The sequence below is a fragment of the Bombus flavifrons genome, chromosome 14, assembly GCF_040668555.2.
Source record: "Bombus flavifrons isolate JBK064 chromosome 14, iyBomFlav1_principal, whole genome shotgun sequence".
Classification (NCBI taxonomy): domain Eukaryota; kingdom Metazoa; phylum Arthropoda; class Insecta; order Hymenoptera; family Apidae; genus Bombus; species Bombus flavifrons.
The window spans coordinates 10,966,840-10,986,216 of record NC_138455.1 but is presented as its reverse complement, the minus strand read 5'-3'; the positions used below and the strand labels follow the sequence as shown (position 1 = coordinate 10,986,216).

The 19,377-nt window shown below is 44.7% G+C and overlaps 1 protein-coding gene across 1 annotated transcript; it reads left to right on the top strand.

The window, feature by feature from the left end:
- Positions 1 to 2,933: 2,933 nt before the first annotated feature.
- LOC138186920 (growth/differentiation factor 8) lies at positions 2,934 to 16,394 on the top strand. The gene is made up of 3 exons (XM_069127241.1): positions 2,934 to 3,595; positions 14,422 to 15,037; positions 15,399 to 16,394. The coding sequence occupies exons 1-3, from the start codon at positions 3,223 to 3,225 to the stop codon at positions 15,616 to 15,618; spliced, it is 1,209 nt and encodes a 402-aa protein (XP_068983342.1). The 5' UTR covers positions 2,934 to 3,222; the 3' UTR covers positions 15,619 to 16,394.
- The last annotated feature ends 2,983 nt before the right edge of the window (positions 16,395 to 19,377 follow it).

The following is a 19,377-nucleotide window of genomic DNA, read 5'->3' as shown; positions in this document are numbered from 1 at the left end:
TGTCGTATCTCTTCTCCTTTGGTATCGTATCTGTTGGTCGATCTAAAAATTCGATCGACTTTTCGGCATGATCGAGCAAATTTAGCACGCATCGCAATGCGTAAGGCATTCGATCGAATTTTAAATTTCTTCTCATGCTAAATACACGAGATTAAGTCTATTTTCACGAATGTTAGAGGACCTTGAAGCTTCATTTTATTTTCATTCTCACTATCCCGAATACAAGGATCGAAGGATCGAATTCGTAAAAGGCATCGATAATTTGAGTGAAATTTTCTGATCGATTTTCGATGATCTCGAACTATGCGAACAAATCTATGGCGAATGAAAATATTTCTTCTTGCTATATATATATATATGTACTTTTACATTTTAAACTATCACGACGAGTAGTCGACGTATTTGTGGTTCCTCTCGTTTTTATCGTTGAACAATTTCTTTCCAGATGTGCCTCGAAGAAACGATTTGGATACTGTTGCTGGTACTATTATCGCGATGATACGTTTTAGGGTGACGCGACGCAGGCCGCGCTGATCCATCGAATTACCATCGATCGTGGATTTTCAAAGCAGTACGGGAAAGTAACAAACGATAGAACGAAAGAATGAGAAAGGAGAAGCAAAATGAGAAAAGCAAAGAGCGAGGAATGAAACGTAGCGTAAGGAACGAAGGTGAGTTAAAAGAGATTAGGATGAAAGATTGCTGGATTACTGGAGAAAGAGGCAACGGATGGATGAGAGGAGAAAGGTGAACCTCCCTGATTAAAGGGTCTGGCGGGGAAGGGGTGCGTGACGAAAGGGGGAACGAAGGGCTTGGGGTAGAGACGTATTAAGGTGGCTACGAGAATGGGGCAGCGGTGGAGGCGAAACTGGCAGCAAAGAGGACGAGGAGTTACAGGAGGAGAATATGACTATGGAAAGGGAAACGGTTGTTAGTGGTGGTAATGGTGGTGGCAGCGATGGCAGTGGTGGTGGCACTGGTGGCGGCGGCGGCGGCGGCGGCAGCGGCGGCGGTGGTAGTAGAGGCAGCAACGATTGTGGTGGTAGTGAGATGGGAATGGTGGTGTCGGTGGTGATGGCGATGGCGACAACAACAGTAGCGGCGGTAATGGTGATGGAGGTGGTGGTGGCGGCGTTGGTGGTGGTGGTGGTGGTGGTGGTGGTGGTGACGGTGGTCGTGGTGGTGGCGGTGGCGGTGGTGGTGGTGGAGAAAGAGAAAGAGGAGGTGGATGCCAGTCTATGGCAGCGGGTGCACGTTCGGGCTCTACATTCGAATACGTAAGATACCAGAGGAGAGAAAAGGCGCTATACGTGGAGAAGAGAGAAAGAGATGGTAAGTGAGAGTAAAGGGTAGAAAGAGCGAAGAAGAAAGGAGAAGAAGAAGAAGAGGAGGAGGCCTCCGTGTCGACATATATGCGATGAGAACGCGCGTCTCCTGACTCAGTGCTTGACAAGCTAGCAAGCTCTTAGGATTCATCGAGTTTTACCGGCACAACACGATACAACACGCTTCGCCAGCTGCCTGTCGCTGTCACGCGAGTTCGCTACTTCGCTTCTGTACTGTTCTTTTCCTTCACGGACCTCTTCTATTTGGATTCGCTCGTTCGTTCGTTCTCGTCGTCTCTTTAGCAACCGATTCTTTTCGATTACGACCAGAAGATCCTGCGAATCGATCCTCTACTTTCCACGATAGTAATTAGAACTTTTGAAGGGGAAACCAGGAGGGGAAAAAATTATTCGTAAAAAGAAAATATCGGAAATCGCTCGGATAGGAGATAGAAGTGAAACAAAAGGAAAATCGGCGGCTTTAATTTATTACTGGTGACATGACGCCCAAGATACGTTTAAAAAGATGCACAGTGCATCGGTAAACGGTGTGTTGCTAGCGCGCACATGTCTAGATTAAAGTTCGCGCGTGAACCAGAGGTCACGAGGGTTCACCGGATCGTTCCGTTCCAAAAAGGATACGGAAGAAATCCGATCGTACACGGCCAGTGAATATCGGCCTCGAGTGCAATGTGGTTTTTAATATATCTTGGTGCTTCTAGTGTGTAACTATGGTAAACGGTATTTTTAGTGATCGCTGTAAACAAGAGTAACGAATTGAAATATGGATCTATTCGGCACGAGGTTTCTGTCGTTTACCGTAACGTCGATAGAGGTTTCTTGATATATTATTCGTTTCGTAACTGTTTGTCGAGTTTACTTTGCAATTACAAAGTTTGGATTTACGAAAGAAAGTGGTATCAGTTTCCGGCGAAACTTGACTCGGTTCGGACTCGCAAGTACAGAAAGAAGGAACACGAGAGAAAGAATCGGAACCGGATAGCGTATATAACGATCAAGATCGCGATCGCGATCGATTCTCTTCGCTTCTGCACTGTGGATGATGCATCGATCGATGAACGCGATAAAGAGCTGCGCGTTGTTTACGGAAGGAAGCTTTTGGTAAGAGTATATCTGGGATTTTGCAAAATCAAAAGGATAGCATCGCCGAATAAACAACGGAAGAAGTTCTTTTCACGGAAGCGAATAGCGGAGAAGGAGGAGGAGCTGGAGCAAGAGAAAGAAGAGAAAGGGGAGGAGGAGGGGGACGAGGAAGAGGAGGAGGAGGAGGAGGAGGAAGAAAAGGAGGGGGAGGGGAAGCGGAGGAAGAAGGCGACAGCGGAGGTGGTGGTTGTGGTAGTGGTGGTGGTGGTGGTGGTATTGGCGGTAGCGGTGGAGGAAGAGGAAGAGGAGGAAGAGGAGGAGGAGGAGAAGCAGGAGAAGCAGGAAGAGGAGGAGGAAGAAGCAGAGAAGAAGGAGAAAGGGGAGGAGGACGACAACAACGACGACGAGAAGAAGGAGGAAGTGGAGGAGGTGGAGGTGGGGGTGGAGGAGGCGGAGGGGGAGGGGGAGGCGGGGGAGGAAGCGGCGATTGCGGCGGTGGAGGAGGAGGAAGAAGAAGAAGAGGAAGAAGAAGAAGAAAAGGAGGTGGAAGCGGAAGAGGAAGAGGAAGAGGAAGAGGAAGAGGAAGAGGGAAAAGCAGACGAACCGTACGAATTCCTGATCCGCGCGAGATAAAAAAATCGGAACACAGGTGCAAAGGGCGCGATACCTTTGCGGAGAGAGAGGAATCGGTGATAAAATCGGTAAAGCGTAGCGATGAAGTCAAATATCTGATCGCTCGCTTTGCGAGGCAAACCGATCGTAACCGATCCGACTAAGAACGACCTTGAGCAAGATGGTCAGGGGGGCGCTGTTACTACTCTTTCTAGTCCTCTTTGGTGCCTTCGACGTTCCTGGCATCGACAGAGTTCGTATCAAATATCTAGCGAAGGCTGGTAACACCTGTAACGCTTGTAGGATGCACGAAGAGATCAGAGCTCTCAGCCTCGAAGCTATCAAGGAACAAATTTTGAACAAGCTCGGCTTGAAACAAGCTCCGAACATGACGGGCAGAGCTCTGCCAAGAATTCCGCCGATTTCGAAGTTGATGGATATGTACGGAATGCAGGCCGATCAACCTCAACCTCTCGAGCCCGGTACTTCTCATTACGAGGAGATCGACGAATATGCTGCCAAAACAGAGAGCGTCTTCGCCCTGGCACAACCTCGTAAGTTCCAAATCTTCTTTCGATCCTTTCCGATTCCATTCCATGTTGAAAAAAGATCATTCTGTTACACGAGAAAAGTACTGCTATTCTATTTGACAAAATTATTTTACAGCGTACAATTGCAACGATCGCGCGTCGTACGTTGCAACTGCCGTATTTTTCCTTGGCGACGTTAACCGAATTAACCTTTTCGAGCCTCAACGAGCCATTCGTTTCGTTTTTCCGCGATCCTATACGCCGCAATTTGTTACATTGTAGTTTAAATTGAAATGTACTTCGTTGTAAACGATCGCTCGATTAAACTACAACATAAATGGTGTAACTTGCCCGTGACTTTATCCATTAACGGTAGTTGAAGAGCAAAACTCGCAACAAGATTAGCTTTCTTCGTCGGGGATAAAGTGTCACAGTCGCCTAACGAATTACACGATTCGCGTCGCGTATTTTAAATTCAGTCGATAACTTGCTCGGCTAAAGAAATATTTCAGGTTTCTTCGCTCGTTTCGCTTCTGCCGTCAGATGAAACCAGCAGCACCGGCCATCGATTTGAAATTCGATCTTGTCTTTCGGCTTCGAGGGTTGGTCGCTTCTTCTAGCAGTTTCTGAATTAGGTACGATTGCTTTACGCGTCGAACAGTCCCTGACAGGAAAGTTTAAACACGGCTTAGATACCGCGCTTAATCACCTTCTACAATTAGTCATTCTGCCGTTTCGTAGAATTTCTTCTTGCAATTTTTTAGACCAATAAAAGGATAAGGTACAGCTCGCAGTGACCCGCGAAAGTATTTCAACGCTTGAAACGAACATTTTTTTGAGATTGAAAAGTTTGAAACTTTGTTAGCGCTGTAACGAGACACGACTATCGCGATCTTTTTGAGCGACGAGAACAACTTCTGCTCGTCCTAATTATTTCAGTCGCCGTGTATATTCAACAACAAAGTTGCAAGAACGTGCATAAATGTGCATAGAAAAGATGGGTTAAATCCTCGAGGCAAAGATATCTCCGCTGTTTTCAACCTATACTACATAATAATTACGTTAAACCGGTGACCTGTGTTTAGGATTGCTTTATCTCTTACAGATACACGCGTCCCCTCTCTTTTTCTTTCTCGTATCTGGAAGAAATCAGGGGCTTTCTCCTTGAAACAGCAAAAGTCCGATCGAGAGCCGCGCGAAGCCGATCATTTACGAGCGATTTTACATTTAATAGCCGATTTATCTACGATCGTCGGTTGACAGGACTCGCACGAAATACGACACGCTATCTTCCGGCACGTTCTTGGGTGTCCCGTATCTTGTGATTACAGGTGCTTGCGAGAACTTTTTAGAAGCGAGTAATCGTTACATTATCGCGTAATTATAGGGCCATTGTCGGTAGACGATCGAGAGAAACGACCCGTTAGCGATACTTTGTCGGCGGGATCGGCTGCTATTACACGATCAAACTCTCGTCCGAATAATAGTCAAAATAAGCAAGACACGCTTGTTAACCGCATCCTTGCACGTACCGTGACATAACGTACATATTTTTCGAGTATCGATCGGAATACATAGGTGGTTTCTTTCAAACGCTTCCACGATCCTTACCACCTTACCACGTAACTGTTAGTTTGCTCCGTTTGAATTTACACTTAAACATGGTAATAACACGGTTGGTGAAAGGCGTATGGCGAACGGTTATGGATAAATAGCACTATGGGAGATTATAATATCGTGCGTGAAGATCTCGAGAGTGTAAATTTAGTCGCGTTTGACGATTCCCTTAGTTTCGTATAACCAGATCGCGGATCTTCATACAAAATTTTACACTTTTACGGACGTAAATAAAAAGAGTGGTGGTAAAAATAGAGATTTGTTTCGTCCACTAAATAATAGAATGTTACGAAATATAACAGAGGACCGACTTACAGAGTTGCATCACTATGATTCTCGCTGATCTTGCCGATTTGAGTCTATTCTTCGATTCCTCGGCTCGGTTACGACTAAAAACGTCTCCGTTTCGAAAGTCACTACGTTATCGGAAAGATTAGCCGCTGAAACGATGTCAATAAGAATACACAACGAGTGATTGATAGATCTTTTATATCGTGGAAGACAAGTATCCGAAACACGTGGTAAATGTGTTTCGAGGCGTGTGTGACTCGGCTCGTAAAGATGGCTCTGTTCTCCAGGAGCGCGCAAAAACTAGAAAAGAAGCTAGCGACGAGAAACGTTGGATAGATGGGACAAGAGAGATGGTATCGTGCCCAGTGCCGATGTCGATGCCGATCCCGATGCCGATCCCGATGCCGATGCCGAACCAGTATCGTATTCGTAGAGGGTTATCGCCTTAGGCCACCTATATCGCTCTGTTCGCGAACCGAGCGAAATTCGTCGATCGCACCGGAGGTGGTCGCGCGATCTCGACTATTCGTTTGTGCGAATTTTTTTTCATTCTCCTCTCGTTCCATCCTTCCTCGGCTCTTCGTACCCATTCTCTCAACTTTTTCCATATTCGTGCGTGCCTCTAACATTGCCCCGGTCCCTTTCTCCCCTCTCAACCTTCTCCCTCTTTTCTCTCTCTCTCTCTCTCTCTGTCTCCTCTGTTTCTTTTCCCCTTTCGTAGACGCACACGGGCATGCGCATCCGCACCCACGTAGAATATCCCTTATCGTTTTTCGCTCTTTTTCCTTCATTTTTTCTTTTCTTTTTCGATGTCGCTTCTCGTCCATGTCGGCATTCTTCTCCTATTCACCTACATCTTTCTTTTTTTCTCTCCTCGTACGATCGCTGCGACTCGTGATCTTTCCTACGCGTTCATTCTTCGTTTTCGCTTCGTCCCTTCTCCTTCGTTTTCTTCGCCGTTCTTTTTCTCTTGCTCGACGAACGGCCCTCTCTTTTCTCAAATTCTTTTCGCTCTTTTTCCGCGTCTTTGCCTTCTTTCTCGACCTACTACCTACCCATCCCGATCTCCTTTGCTGAAACGAGCGTCGATTTTTTGTTCACCGACCTCGACAGATCGATCGATCTTTGTCACTCGATGGTCGGTCGATCGCCTCGCCTGATCGCCTCGCTCGAGATCGCCTCGCTCGATCGCGCACGATCCTTTACTTTTGATCCCATCCGTAAACGTTTCAAACGATTCGAATGAAATTGCAGTCAAAGCGTTGCGTTATCGCGACCGATGGTCGATCGGAATTGTATTCACGCGTAAACCACGAAACTAGATCGTGTTTGTTCGCGGTAATAATTACGTTGCGTACGGTGAATCGAGGATAACTAGATGAACAGAAATTATTCTACGAAACATATAAATATTCATACGAATTTATACCATAATTAAGATACAAATTTCCAGAGTACTATCTATCTAATTTGTGTTTTTTCCTATATTTCGTAATGACGATAAAATATGAATATAAATTATATAATTAAAATACGAGCTTCGAGCAGATTAGTGTCTATCTAATTTTTTGCTTTTTTTTTTGTATTTTGCGATAACGATGGAGCATAAATTTATTCCAACTTATATTTTATAATTTGGAAGATAAGTTTTTACAGGAATTTATATTCCATAGGTAGAATATAAATTTCGACCAGATCAATATCCGATCCAATAACCCATCCAATTTTTCTTTTTCCCCTGTACTTTATATTTACGGCATCTCTTAATAAGAGAGAGCGTCATATGGTAACGCGTGTATCATTTGCGTCAAATAACGGACACGTAAACTTAACTAAGAGGTCGTGTAAGATAAATCGCAAGCGGAAATTCGTAGCTGAATCTACAACGTTGTTGTGTTCGCATTTGCATTCGAAAGCCTATTCTATTCTTGGCAGGAATCCGTTAAGCTTCGCTATCACGTTTGCTGACGAAGCTACCAAACTTGCGATTATCATCACATTTCCACAGTTTTGGTGTATTGGTTACCGATATTCGTGCGTCATTGCTTCTCCATCCCGAAAGCTTACGTTTCGTTTCGTTTCGTTATACTCGCTACAAGTTACAAATTTTATCGATATAATCGTGACAGTATCCGATCTCGGTTACACATCTAATGAACATTCAAAATGTTTCGCCCGACACACACCACGCGTCCGCTAAAAGGTGTCCGCCAGTCATTCGAATGTTTTCGGTATGGGATCGATATGCCATCGCTCGGACCCGATATAATACAAATTGGAGAACGTTTGGCGTAGAACGGGACAAGATGGTCCAGCGATCGATACGATGCACAAAACATTAAGAGCGCGAATTCCAAGTACACACGAACGACGAACCGACCTTGATCCGCTACGAAGGTCACGGTCGTTGCAGAGCCTAGGTCAGGCCCATCGGTTATCATCGCATTAAAGCTGTCTCTGGAGGTGACAAGCCGTTGTTAGAACTTTCGTATTTTTGGCTGTGACTTGGAACATCCATCGCCGCAACACTGCTCCCTCTGCTATTACGTACGTTCGTTAATAACCCGACGATATCGGCTTCGCGGTATACTCGTTAGACCGCGGATGTTTATACATTCGAAGACAGGAAAAAGAGCACGATAAGAGCGTTTTTGTTGATTTTTTAACTTCAATGTCACTGTCTGACTAAAACGAAATATTTCAGTGTAAAACTCTGCGATGTTTGGCACAAATCGTAAGACAAATGGTGTTTCGATATCTTCGATGTATCAATGACGCGCACGTTTTTATCGATTTTTCAACTTTAATAACCATCGGTTCTTAATATAACCATGCGGTTTTGAACTTTGGCTATTGATATTATTTTCGTACGCCGCGAATAATCTACGATAAAGATTCTATGAATATCGTTCGACTAGTAGCAAGGATCTTGATCTTGTCCGCGATACTCGAACATTTTACGGTCTCAGTTTTGATTTAATTTCGATCGAAGAAAGGACTGTTGAATCGTTTAAAATTGCAAGTAAGTCAGTCGCTCTTTCTCCTTTTCTCCCCATCGTTTTTCTAGTTTATTTCTGATGCATGAACGTAATACAACGAACGATCGATCGATCTCTCCTTCGTCGAGTTTCATCGTATTTTCGATATGCTGTTAGGCGCGTTAGTCCTGGTGAAATTAATAAATCTGAAATGGATATATTAAACCGTTGGATAATGACAGTGTAGATAGTAACACTGCGGTCAGCATACTCGCAGACAGGCGCCATTCCATCAGTGATTCTCAATTCGTTACGGTCTCTTTCGTTTGATGACTGAAACGTCTCGAAACGCGGGCACCAAGTATACGCGAAAGCGATTGTTCGGCCGGTATCGATACGATTCGATCGGTTTTCCTCGTTTATCTCATTTCTTCTTTGATTTATCGTCGTATGGATAGCGAAAAAGACGATATAAAGTGGAGAATCTGGTTAAATACGACGGCCGAAACGAAAGTTTACGAAAGAGTCGACGAACACGCGATCGTCGAACGTTTTGCAGATGATTTAATTTGATCGTTCTATCGATAGATCCGTTCGCAGTGGTTGATTGATCGGTCGTCAGCTATAGTATCGATCTAGAAAACCAGTTTGTCGTGTTCCTGACTCTCGCGAAGATATTAACAGCACGAATATCGGTGCTATGTTGCAACGCGAATGCATTTAAGAACTATTACAGTTACATAACAATTCGATGGGTATTATCGTCGACCGTACCTACAATATCGTAATATTAGATCAACTGCGATCGTATCGGGTTACCGCGCTACCTTACGCAAATTCTCATTTCATCTTGCAACGAAGCTATATTTTCAAACGTTCCACGCACTGTCAGCCTTTTCGCTTTAGCTTTTCTCGATGGCTGGCGGAAATATACAAACGCTTGGAAAAACCGTTTACGTAGGAGCGCGACGCGGAAGCTTCAAAATTCGTCCACATATTTTTATTTACGACTCGCAAGGAGAAAGTTAACCGTACGGTCCGGTGGATAATTCCGGCGTTTTCCCATCTGCGCCAGTGCGAGAGGAAATTCGTTCGATGGAACGATTCGCGTTATCGCTGATAACTATCCGCGTGTACTCGTTTGCTTTTGCATATTCGTTGATCGGAGCACGGTCGGTTGCGAGAAGAAGCGCCTCTTTCTATATATGCTTTTATTCGCTTGCCTTCCTATCTTTCTCCCCTTCTTCTTCGCTCTTCTAACGAGTTTGAAAAGGGACACGTTGGGTCTCGAATGCACGCGATACACGGTGAAGCAGGTTCGTAGCTGAAGGCCCTTTCTCGCGAGAGAGAGAGAGAGAGAGAGAGAAAGCAAAAGAATGGGAATAAGGGTGAAAGAAAGAATAACGAAGGGTGAATTGGGGGGCGGCGGGGGGAAGAAAGGGAGAAAGAGGGTGGAACGCGTGACCCAAATGTGAATTTTATCGAGTTACGCCGTGTTATAGTGTCGAAGTGCAGTTGCAATTGCAGGGCCGTTTCGTCACGCGATGCAAATTACTCGAGGGCGGCAGTTTTTACGTCCGGTTTCGCGGCGAACGAGAACCCCTCCGGATCTCCGTTCCCTTTTGACGACTCGAACTTTCCACGCGGAAAGCACTCCTTCTTCGAACGAGTACCGGAAACACGATAACTGCTTCTAGATACACCGCCTTTCAGAGGTATTTCTCTGTACGCGATAAACGAGACTTATCGTTCGATCGTGCGTCCGATTCGCGATTAATTTCAGATTCTGACGTGTACGTGTTTTGGTAGATCGCACGACAAGTAATTTTAATTTGAGTCGCGTGAACGAACGTTCTCGGAATCGTGTAATATCCCCTGCTACTGTCGCTTTCTACGAATTTTTATGGGTGACGAATCGAGGGGATGAAACAACTACTAGGGAAAAAGACACGGCAACGAAATGGAACGAAATGGAACGAAATGGAACGAAACCAATTGAAATGGATGCATTACCACGTTAATTTTGGGGTTCAACGACCTGTCGCGCGTAGGTGTGTAGATACATCTCTGGACTCGCGTCAAGTTTTACCCTGTTTGCGAAGTTGCAAGCGCTCGAACGAACGAATTCGATCGAGTCTCTTCGTTCATCGTCAAATCCTTTCGTATTCACGATGCTGCTCCTCTGTGAAGGACGCAAAATGCGACGTAAAATCTTCCGTAATCTTCGATTCTTTGCAATTGCTCGCGATTGCGACGAAACGTGAAAACACAACGAAATACGCATCGTACGAGGCAACGGTGCAACCGACGTTGAAAAGAGGATTTTGGTGGCACGGCTTTGACGGACGCACGCTAGAAACGAAATACTTGTAAACGGTATAGAAACTCGTAAAAGCTACCTGAACGAATTCGTTAGCGACGAGGAACAGTTTTTCAAGAAATAAGTTGAAAGTCTGATTCTGGTTAAACGTTTCTCAAGCTTCGCTAGAAATTCGTGAAACGATCCGATACGAGTCGATCAAAGTATACGGATACTTATAAACAGTGGCGTACTGTACGAGCATTGGGTCGGGTCAGATCGAATTGGAGCGATTTCGCCTGTAAATTTTGAGCATTTGGTTGACGCATGTTTAATCTTATCGTGTCGTGTGCCGTTGGTAGACGATTTGTCGCGTGATATTTTTAAACGTCGCCGCCCTTAAAGCGACAGCTGCTACGACGAAGAGTGAAAGAACTGGACGATAGCGGCGAAAAGTGCACCGAGGATGAGAATGCGGGACGAGGGGACGTGAAACCGTCTCTCGTATCAATTATTTCTTCATTTATTTATAGGCAGGGCCACGACACCGTGGTATCACCGTTGTTGTTTTCCATCATTTCCACTCGTACGAACTTCGTCTCACTTCGTTCTCCTTTTCATTTTCCCTTTCGTTGACTCGACGATCACGGTCTCGGCAACCGTGTTGTCTCTTTATTTCTAACACTTTGCTCCCTATATTTCGACATTTTGAATACGTCCGCTTGTCTTTGACGTACATTTCGACGAAACCTCCACTCGACGCGTTATCGCTTGACTTTCGTCTCGTACGTCACACGCAATCGCCAAGGTGTACCGTTGGACGGTGCGTTACGCGTGTAACGTAAGAAACGTCAACGTTTTCTCCATAGCTTTCTCTCGAATATGGCGAATATGTAGGAACGCGTCGTGCATGAATCGAAAACACGATACCGAACAGCGTAAGAACCTTAACTAGAAAACGATTCTATAGTGCGGTCTTGCAATGCGACTGACCTCTGTTCGCTAAAACTATATTTATCTCAAGCGCCGAAGCACGGTGTGTACTTAATGTTTTAGCTTTATTGTTTCTCTGTTCTACGCTACGACCGGTTTTTTCTCTTTTCTTTTCCGCCGCATCCAGCCTCTTTCTTCCTCTGTCGCGCTCACTCTACGCATTTATTTGTGTCTGCCTGCTCTCGCCACCAAATATAAAATCCACGTACTGCGTTCCGTCGACACGTGTTTCTAATTGGCCAATTCCTTTCCGATCGCGCGACAGAGATTTTCGAAAGGAACCGCGTTCGCATCGGCCGTGCACAGGATCGTCCTATCGATTCGTCAAACGACGCCCATTAAACTTCGTTAAACGACGTACTCGGTCGATTTTCGAACGCCACGCGCTACACGATCAACGTGACGTTCGGTTTGCCCTTTTTCGAATTCGAACTCGGTGGTTTCCCACCCTTACCACGTTAGACGTGCTTTTAGAAGACTTCGTGCCAGACGGGCGGTAGCCGCGTCTGGACGAAAATAAAATTGCCATCTTTCTGTCTCGCCGCTCTTTCCATCCACGCCTTTCGGCGGGAGCATGACTCATTCCTGCGTCTGACCTGCAAACACAAAGAAGGGCAACTCCTAAATTAACGGAAAAGAAAAAAAAGTAGCTGACGAGCAAGTTAAAATCTTTTGAACGAAAACGGCTCGAGCCGTCGTTGAAACCTACATCGAGCCATTGTTGCTACGCTTGTCACATACGGTGGCTCGCGATAGCTTGCACATACCTTTTACGAATCGCCACGTTATGCGTATCCTATGAAAGATTTTCAAATAACCTGGCTGCTATGCGAAACGTTTTACGCTCGGTGTTACGATTTCAAACGTACGAACGTTTCTACGTCTCCTAGGATTTTTGGTAATTCTGTTTGGGAACGACGTTTGCCTGTGACAGGTGGGTAGAGTGACAGAGACCAAAAGGCGGAGGAGGAGACGAACGCGAGGGAAGAACGACGTTCCGTCAGTCAGCCCGCAATTAACTGGCGTATAAATCGATTTAAAGAGGGATTCGGTACGCGGAATGCTCCGACTGCTAATTACTCGTTTCCATGACGATGCGTCTGGCGTGGGAAAGAGAAAGCACGAATTCGCAAGCAGCGACAGGAAGGGGGCATTCTGATAAATAATTATCTGCCAATGCCGCCGAAAATCAAACGCATACAACGCGGAATATGACAGTGACAACGATAACGATATCGAATTCAGGCGAACCATCGCCAACCGACTCTTCGATCCTCTACGTCCGTCTAGTTCAGAATTAATCAAATTCGCCAACATATTTGAGAAACCTGCGATTCGATTTTCTCATAGGACGAACCAACCGTCCGAAGGCGATTCCGTCGTTCTCGATATATTTGCGGTTCTTGGCGTTTCGATCGTGTTTTTGCTAGCACGTTGCGCTTTGTTCCGACGTTTCGTGAACATTCCACTTTGCTTGTTCAGGGCAGACTCTTCGGAAGACAGGAGCAGAAATAGTTTCAGGTCTGCCCTGAAGAAGCGAAGCGCGATGTTCACGAAACGTCGGAACAAAGTGCAACGTACTATAAAACAAGAAGAAGAAGAAGAAGAAAAAGAAGAAAGTTGTTGAAAAAGCTAAAATCTGGTATTCTCGTTTGCCGCTACAGAATCTTGCTGGATTCGCTTGTGTCGTAAGTGTATCGCGTACACGTATGTATAACGGCGATTCTATCTTCGCGTTGGGTTCTGTCAGCGCACGTTGAACGCAGGTTGACGTTACTTTGGACACGTTGTGCACAAGCGTGTCCAATTGTAGAAGCGATCGTCGCGAGAAAACCTCTTAACGAACAAAAGAAGAAAAGAGCGGTAACGCGTGGTGAGAGATGGTCGGTGGCTGAGAAAGGCGGTATCATTGAACATAGAGAAACGTGCTGGGATTCGCTCGAATACCGGGACGAGTTTGTTTAGATGGCGGGACAAACTCGCGACGGTATCGATACGGAAAGGAAGAAATTGCCGATTGATCGAGCGAGGAAAAACGTGGTCGCGTAACGGTACGATTTGAGGTAGCTTTACCCTTGATGGAAGCGGTCTCTCACCGAGACACATACAGGTACACACGCATCGAACGATGGCCTGAATAGAATCGAGACTAACGTGCCTCGCTACGCGTCTGTATAAGCTCGCTTCGCCTTTTTTCGTTCTCCCTTGCTTCTGTTCTTCGACGATCGACTCGCGCCGAACGTCGATCGCCATGATGCAGGTCGCCTGAAACGCTAGCTCGAACGCTAGTCGTTGCCATCGACGTAAATATCGGACACAAGCACGCGAGCAAACCAAAGTCTTCGTACTTGTCGAATAGCAAGAAACCGCGCGGCTACATCGCCGGTTGTTCTTGATTTATCGCCAATCGCGGAGCCTAGGAACTAGCAGCATAGCAGTAACCGTCGTGCACGACCATCGTAGCACGCGGATTATATCGACCATTGATTCTTCGTCGGATCTTGCCAGATTTTTCTTCGTTACTTTCTTCCGTTCTATTTTTTCTTCGCTCTCTTTCTTTTTCCCTTCTGCGGCTCTCTGTACAACTTTGTGCTCACGGCACATACTTTGTATTCTTTCGATCGTACGTTTCTTGTTAGTTTAACCATGCCGCTGCTATTTTTCGGTTTCAGATCAGAGGCTACGGCACTCGAAAGGCAGCTTCGACGTTCTCTATTTCAAATTCTCCGACAAGGTAATCCAGCATCGCGTGACGAGGGCGGAATTATCCCTGTGGATATGGGGAAGCAACCAAGAGTCCTCGGAACTGGACGAGCCTAGAGATTTGGAAAGCACGGAAAGTCACGAAGATGGTCCAGTGACGATCACGTTGCAAAGGATCCTTCGTGGCACGACGGAGACTGGTGGGCCATCGTTGGGTCCACCTTTGACCACGAAACACCCTCGGCCGGTCGGTTGCAGAGGCAACTGGGTAACGATCGAGTTAAGAAGAATGGTCGCCGAATGGTTCAAACATCCACGGGATAATCTGGGAGTAGCGCTCAAGATCTCCAGTCCCGGAGCTAATCATCGCAGAAACGCCAAGTTGGTGGAGACTAATCCCGGAGCTGAATACGCGCCGTACCTCGAAGTACAGACGCAAGAACTCGACTCGAGAAGAGGGGCGAGGATCAAGAGAAACGTGGGACTTAATTGCGACGAAGCTAGCCAGGAGACCAGATGTTGTCGATACAAGCTCACCGTCGACTTTGAGAAGTTTGGGTGGGATTGGATAATCGCTCCCAAGAAGTAAGTACCTGTGCCGCGACATATTGAAAGCGAAGCGACCGTCTCTTTTTATTCTCGGAACGGTGGCTTTCGAACGGTCAGAGTCAAAATTCAAGATCATTTACGTGATATTCGTGGAGTAGCGACCTAAACGTTGCGCCAAAATATACCATCGTATCGTTACATCCGCGTACCTGCACGGAAATTCATACTTTTGCGACTATAGTTTGAAAAAAGGGGAAATTTCTTTGGTCTCCGGTTGCGTACGGAACGCGTGTCGATGTCGATACGTTGTCGTGGAATTATCGCGCGATCGCGGCCGATGTGGTTATCGCCAAGCTTCTTTTATCGATGCGATTACGATTTTGATTTTGTGCCTTAGGTACGATGCCAATTACTGCTCGGGCGACTGTCCGATGGCCTTCCTGCCAGCATATCCGAACACCCACATCGTCAGCCTGGCGGAACCGCCTAACAACTCTGGTCCATGTTGCGCCCCGAGGAAACTCTCCGAGATCACGATGCTGTACTTCGATAACGAGTATCAAATCGTGTTCTCGCGATTACCAGGCATGGTCGTCGAGAAATGTGGATGCTCATAGCTCGAGAATTATAGCTCGAGAAGAGCAACGACGGCGAGGAATATGCGAAGGCTCGTTTAATTCTTTTAGAGTCTACTATTAAAGATTATCGATAACTATTCTGTTTCTTCCCACCATTTCCATTTCTCCTCTTTTCTTCTCTTCTTCTCCTTTCCTTTCGTCTTCCTATTTTTAAGCTTTACTACGTTACTCCTTTTGTCCGTTCCTCGTTCGTTTCCCATTGAAAATTCCTTCGATTTCCATCGATAGTCGGTGACCGTCGTCATCGTAGTCGTCGTCGTCGTTCCGTCTTCGACGAATTCTCATTCGATAGACTGAAAGTGCCTTGTTCGGGGTGGTTTAAGTACCGCAGATCCCTCCTTATGGAACACGAGAAACGAGATTGCTCGTATAAACTTAACGAATGCAAGCAGGACAGCGATCGGAAGAGATCGACTAATGTCCGTCTTTTTTAAACTAGTAATAACGGGCACCTTGATAGTCGTTTATGATTCATGACAAGGCGTATAGTTCCTAGAGTCACGGTATTATTATTAAGGTGTCGATGCGTTTACACCTGATCTAAGAGAACGACCGCGAAAGAATTATTTTTTATACGGGAGCTTATCGCATTTTTAATCTCTCCTCGGTAACTGGTTTTTAATGGTCCGTCTTTATCGAGCTAGGAACTTTTACGAGTCAATGTAAAACGAAAACAATCATCTTATCGCAATGTTTCCTTGCGCATCGTTGCCTTTCTAAAAAAAAAAGAAAAAAAGAAAAAAAAAGAAAGAAAAGGAAGAAAAGCAAAGATGCGAAGATGAAACGATTCGTTTCCGGTAGTCGTCGTTGATCGGTGAAAACGTGTTGGCTGACAGATCTCTGTGTACAGTGAATCTTTTTTTTTTCCTATGTATCTATCTTCTTTCTTCTCTATTCCGTTTTTCTGTTTCTTTTTTTTCATCTTTTTTCAGAGAAATACACACACGCGTACGAGTTGGCGCGCGCACATACACACAGACATCTTCTTTTCAAATATACGTACATACACGCAAAATTTTCTCGCTCTCTTCTCCTCTTACTTCCTTTATTTTTGTCTGGTTTCTCTGTTTTGGCGAGCCATGTGAATGCGTGCATAGGAAAGTGTGTAGGAGTCGTGGTGTAAATATGTCGTACCTAGGTCGTACTTTGTCGCTTTTCTTCGAGTTTCCTTCAATTTCTCGCTCCCACCATCGCCATGTCCTTCTTCCCCCTTCACCCCGGCAATCTACGACGAAAACATTGCTTACGTACGTAGGCTTACGAATGCATGTTCTTTTTCTAAAGTGATTATACGGACCGTTTTTGGTATATATGTATAAGTACGAACTGTAACACCTGACTGATCATATTCGGAATCAACAAGTACCGTTTTTATTCGATCGCGAGCCACTGTCGGACTTAACTCTTAGAAGCTATCGTTCTCAAGAATATCGCGTTAATTGTATGGGTGAATTTGTATTATTGTTACATCGAACATAAGATGAGAAATAAATAAACTTATCGTTTGCCACTGTAACACGGCGGTCGTATCATTGCGATAACATCAAAACAAAAGTCACGAGAAATTTCATCCGCAATAGCCTTTGAGGGTTAACGCGACAGAGAACGTTCGTTCGCGCTATACCTAGACTGTGGATAAATCGCGTCAATGACAATTATAATTTACGTAGGTATATTTGTATATGTGTATATCGTGGCTAACTTGCAGCCTTCGACTTCGATGAAAGTGACGCAGGTTTTTAGGAAGATGAGATTCAAAGAGCCGTTCGCAGCGGCTACGTTTTTTCATCATTTGATAAATTATGGTAGTATCGTTGCGATATTCTAGTTGCTTGGCTGCCAAGTACGCCGACCGAGTGAACGTCCCAGTATACGTAAGACGTTTTAAGCTCGTTTCTAAGTACGTTATCCTCAGATTCTTAGAACTTTCCGTAATCTTCGTGATCTACGACAAAGATAAAAACGAAGATAGAAACGGCACGTTCTATCGTTTTCTTTTTCTTCCTTCTCGAGCGCAATCAAGTAGTTTTAGGAATGTTTTCTCTTTTTACAAATGTTACGGCCTTCTCGAAATTACTCGTTTTACTTTCTTAACTGTATGATATCGTCACGGTCTATTAACGTTTGAAATTCTGCGCAAGTATGTGTGAAAAAATAGAAAAAGGATCTCTATAGTTCCTCTCTTATTAATTAAAGGACCCATTATCCCAAGCGTGTAACACCTTTCGCTGAAAACTTTGACAACTTGCAACTTTCTTTCACTTATTCTCCGAAATAGCTTGTCGCCACCATTCTTCTTTGTTCCCCCCCCCCTTCTTTCTTTTCTCTTGTCCAGTCTCTTTCCCTTCGTTACCCCTGCTTCCTCGCTCCACGCTCCTATCCCTTTACGCTCGTTGTCTGCGAACCCCATTCCTTTTTTCGCCTGATTTTCATTTTTCGTTTGTTTGTCAATGTGTACCTAGCGTTAAAAATTAATGGAATTGTGTACTCTCAGTATCCAAACAAGGGCGGCGAATACTGCATACTTATATATATATACATATATATATAATGTGTACTTCCTAGGTAGAGAGTATTCATAGAATATTTATTCGCTGAAATAAATGGTTTTTCGATGAAAGAGGTGTATCGATTTACTCTTCTTTTTAAAACATTCTTTCCGTTTTCTTCTCTTTCTTTTTGTTTTTTTTTTCTCTTTTTGCTTCGTAAATCGTTTGGAAAACAATGTTTAAAATTCGAGAAAGCGTAAGACAGTTTAATTGTTTTTCGTTGTTTATAACGACGATTTACGCTTTATTAAACGCTTTCGTTTCTTTTCCTCCAATCAATTGCAAGATTCATGGTTAACCACGATAAACTTTCGGGCCACAAGATGATTATTATTTCGTACTTACTTTTATTTCATTTACGCTTAATACACCAAGCTTTTACGGATTCTTTGACAACGGAAAAATTACTGCTTCGATCGAAACCGTAAATACACGCGTGTCACGCGTGCTTTACGAGCAGCAGACGTATTCGTCTAAGCAAAGCGTATAATTCCAAAATTGTACGGTTCAACGTACGTATACATGTGCAAGACGAATAATTTGTTTGTGTCCGCTATCTTTTTTTTTTTTCTTTTCCTTCTTGTTCCTCCTCTTTTTTTTTTCGAAGCAAATAAATATTCGTTGATATCAATATTTTTAATTTTTATCTCAGGTCAAAGTTAAACGAGCGAGAAGTATCTTTTGTCCGCGTGATTTTTCTTCGGTCGAACAATTTCATTCAAACAAGCCTTTTTTATTCTCACGTAGCCTGTACCACACTACACATACATCGGATGTACGATTATGTAAGTGCTAACGATCGTAAGTTACACATCTAACGTATCGATTAGCAGAAGAAACCAGCGAAATCGCTCGTTACAGCTAGCAATCGCGTTCGATAGGAATCGTCTCTACGCTACCGCTCGAATATATCCGGACGTCCTTTCGTATTCCAACGATTCGTATTACGGACGACTTTATTCTTCGTAATTGTTATAGCCAACGTACGATAGAATATTACGACGCGATTAGATCGATTTCTGTATCGTACACGTATTCCATGTGTATTGCACCATCCGCGCGCCTTCAAATTTCCCGTAAATACAGAAAAATCTGTCGCCCACTGATCGTGATCGATCAACGAACAAAGTTGCTTGAAATTCTTGGAATCGAAGAGGTAATCGGCGTGCAGCGTATGGGCGTGCCGAGT

What these genes read in the sequence shown, in the direction of transcription:
- LOC138186920 (XM_069127241.1), top strand. Translation starts at nt 3,223, where the DNA reads ATGGTCAGGGGGGCGCTGTTACTACTCTTTCTAGTCCTCTTTGGTGCC. An exon ending in CTTCGCCCTGGCACAACCTC is followed by an intron (nt 3,596 to 14,421) that starts GTAAGTTCCAAA and finishes TTTCGGTTTCAG; the next exon opens with ATCAGAGGCTACGGCACTCG. An exon ending in TGGATAATCGCTCCCAAGAA is followed by an intron (nt 15,038 to 15,398) that starts GTAAGTACCTGT and finishes TTTGTGCCTTAG; the next exon opens with GTACGATGCCAATTACTGCT.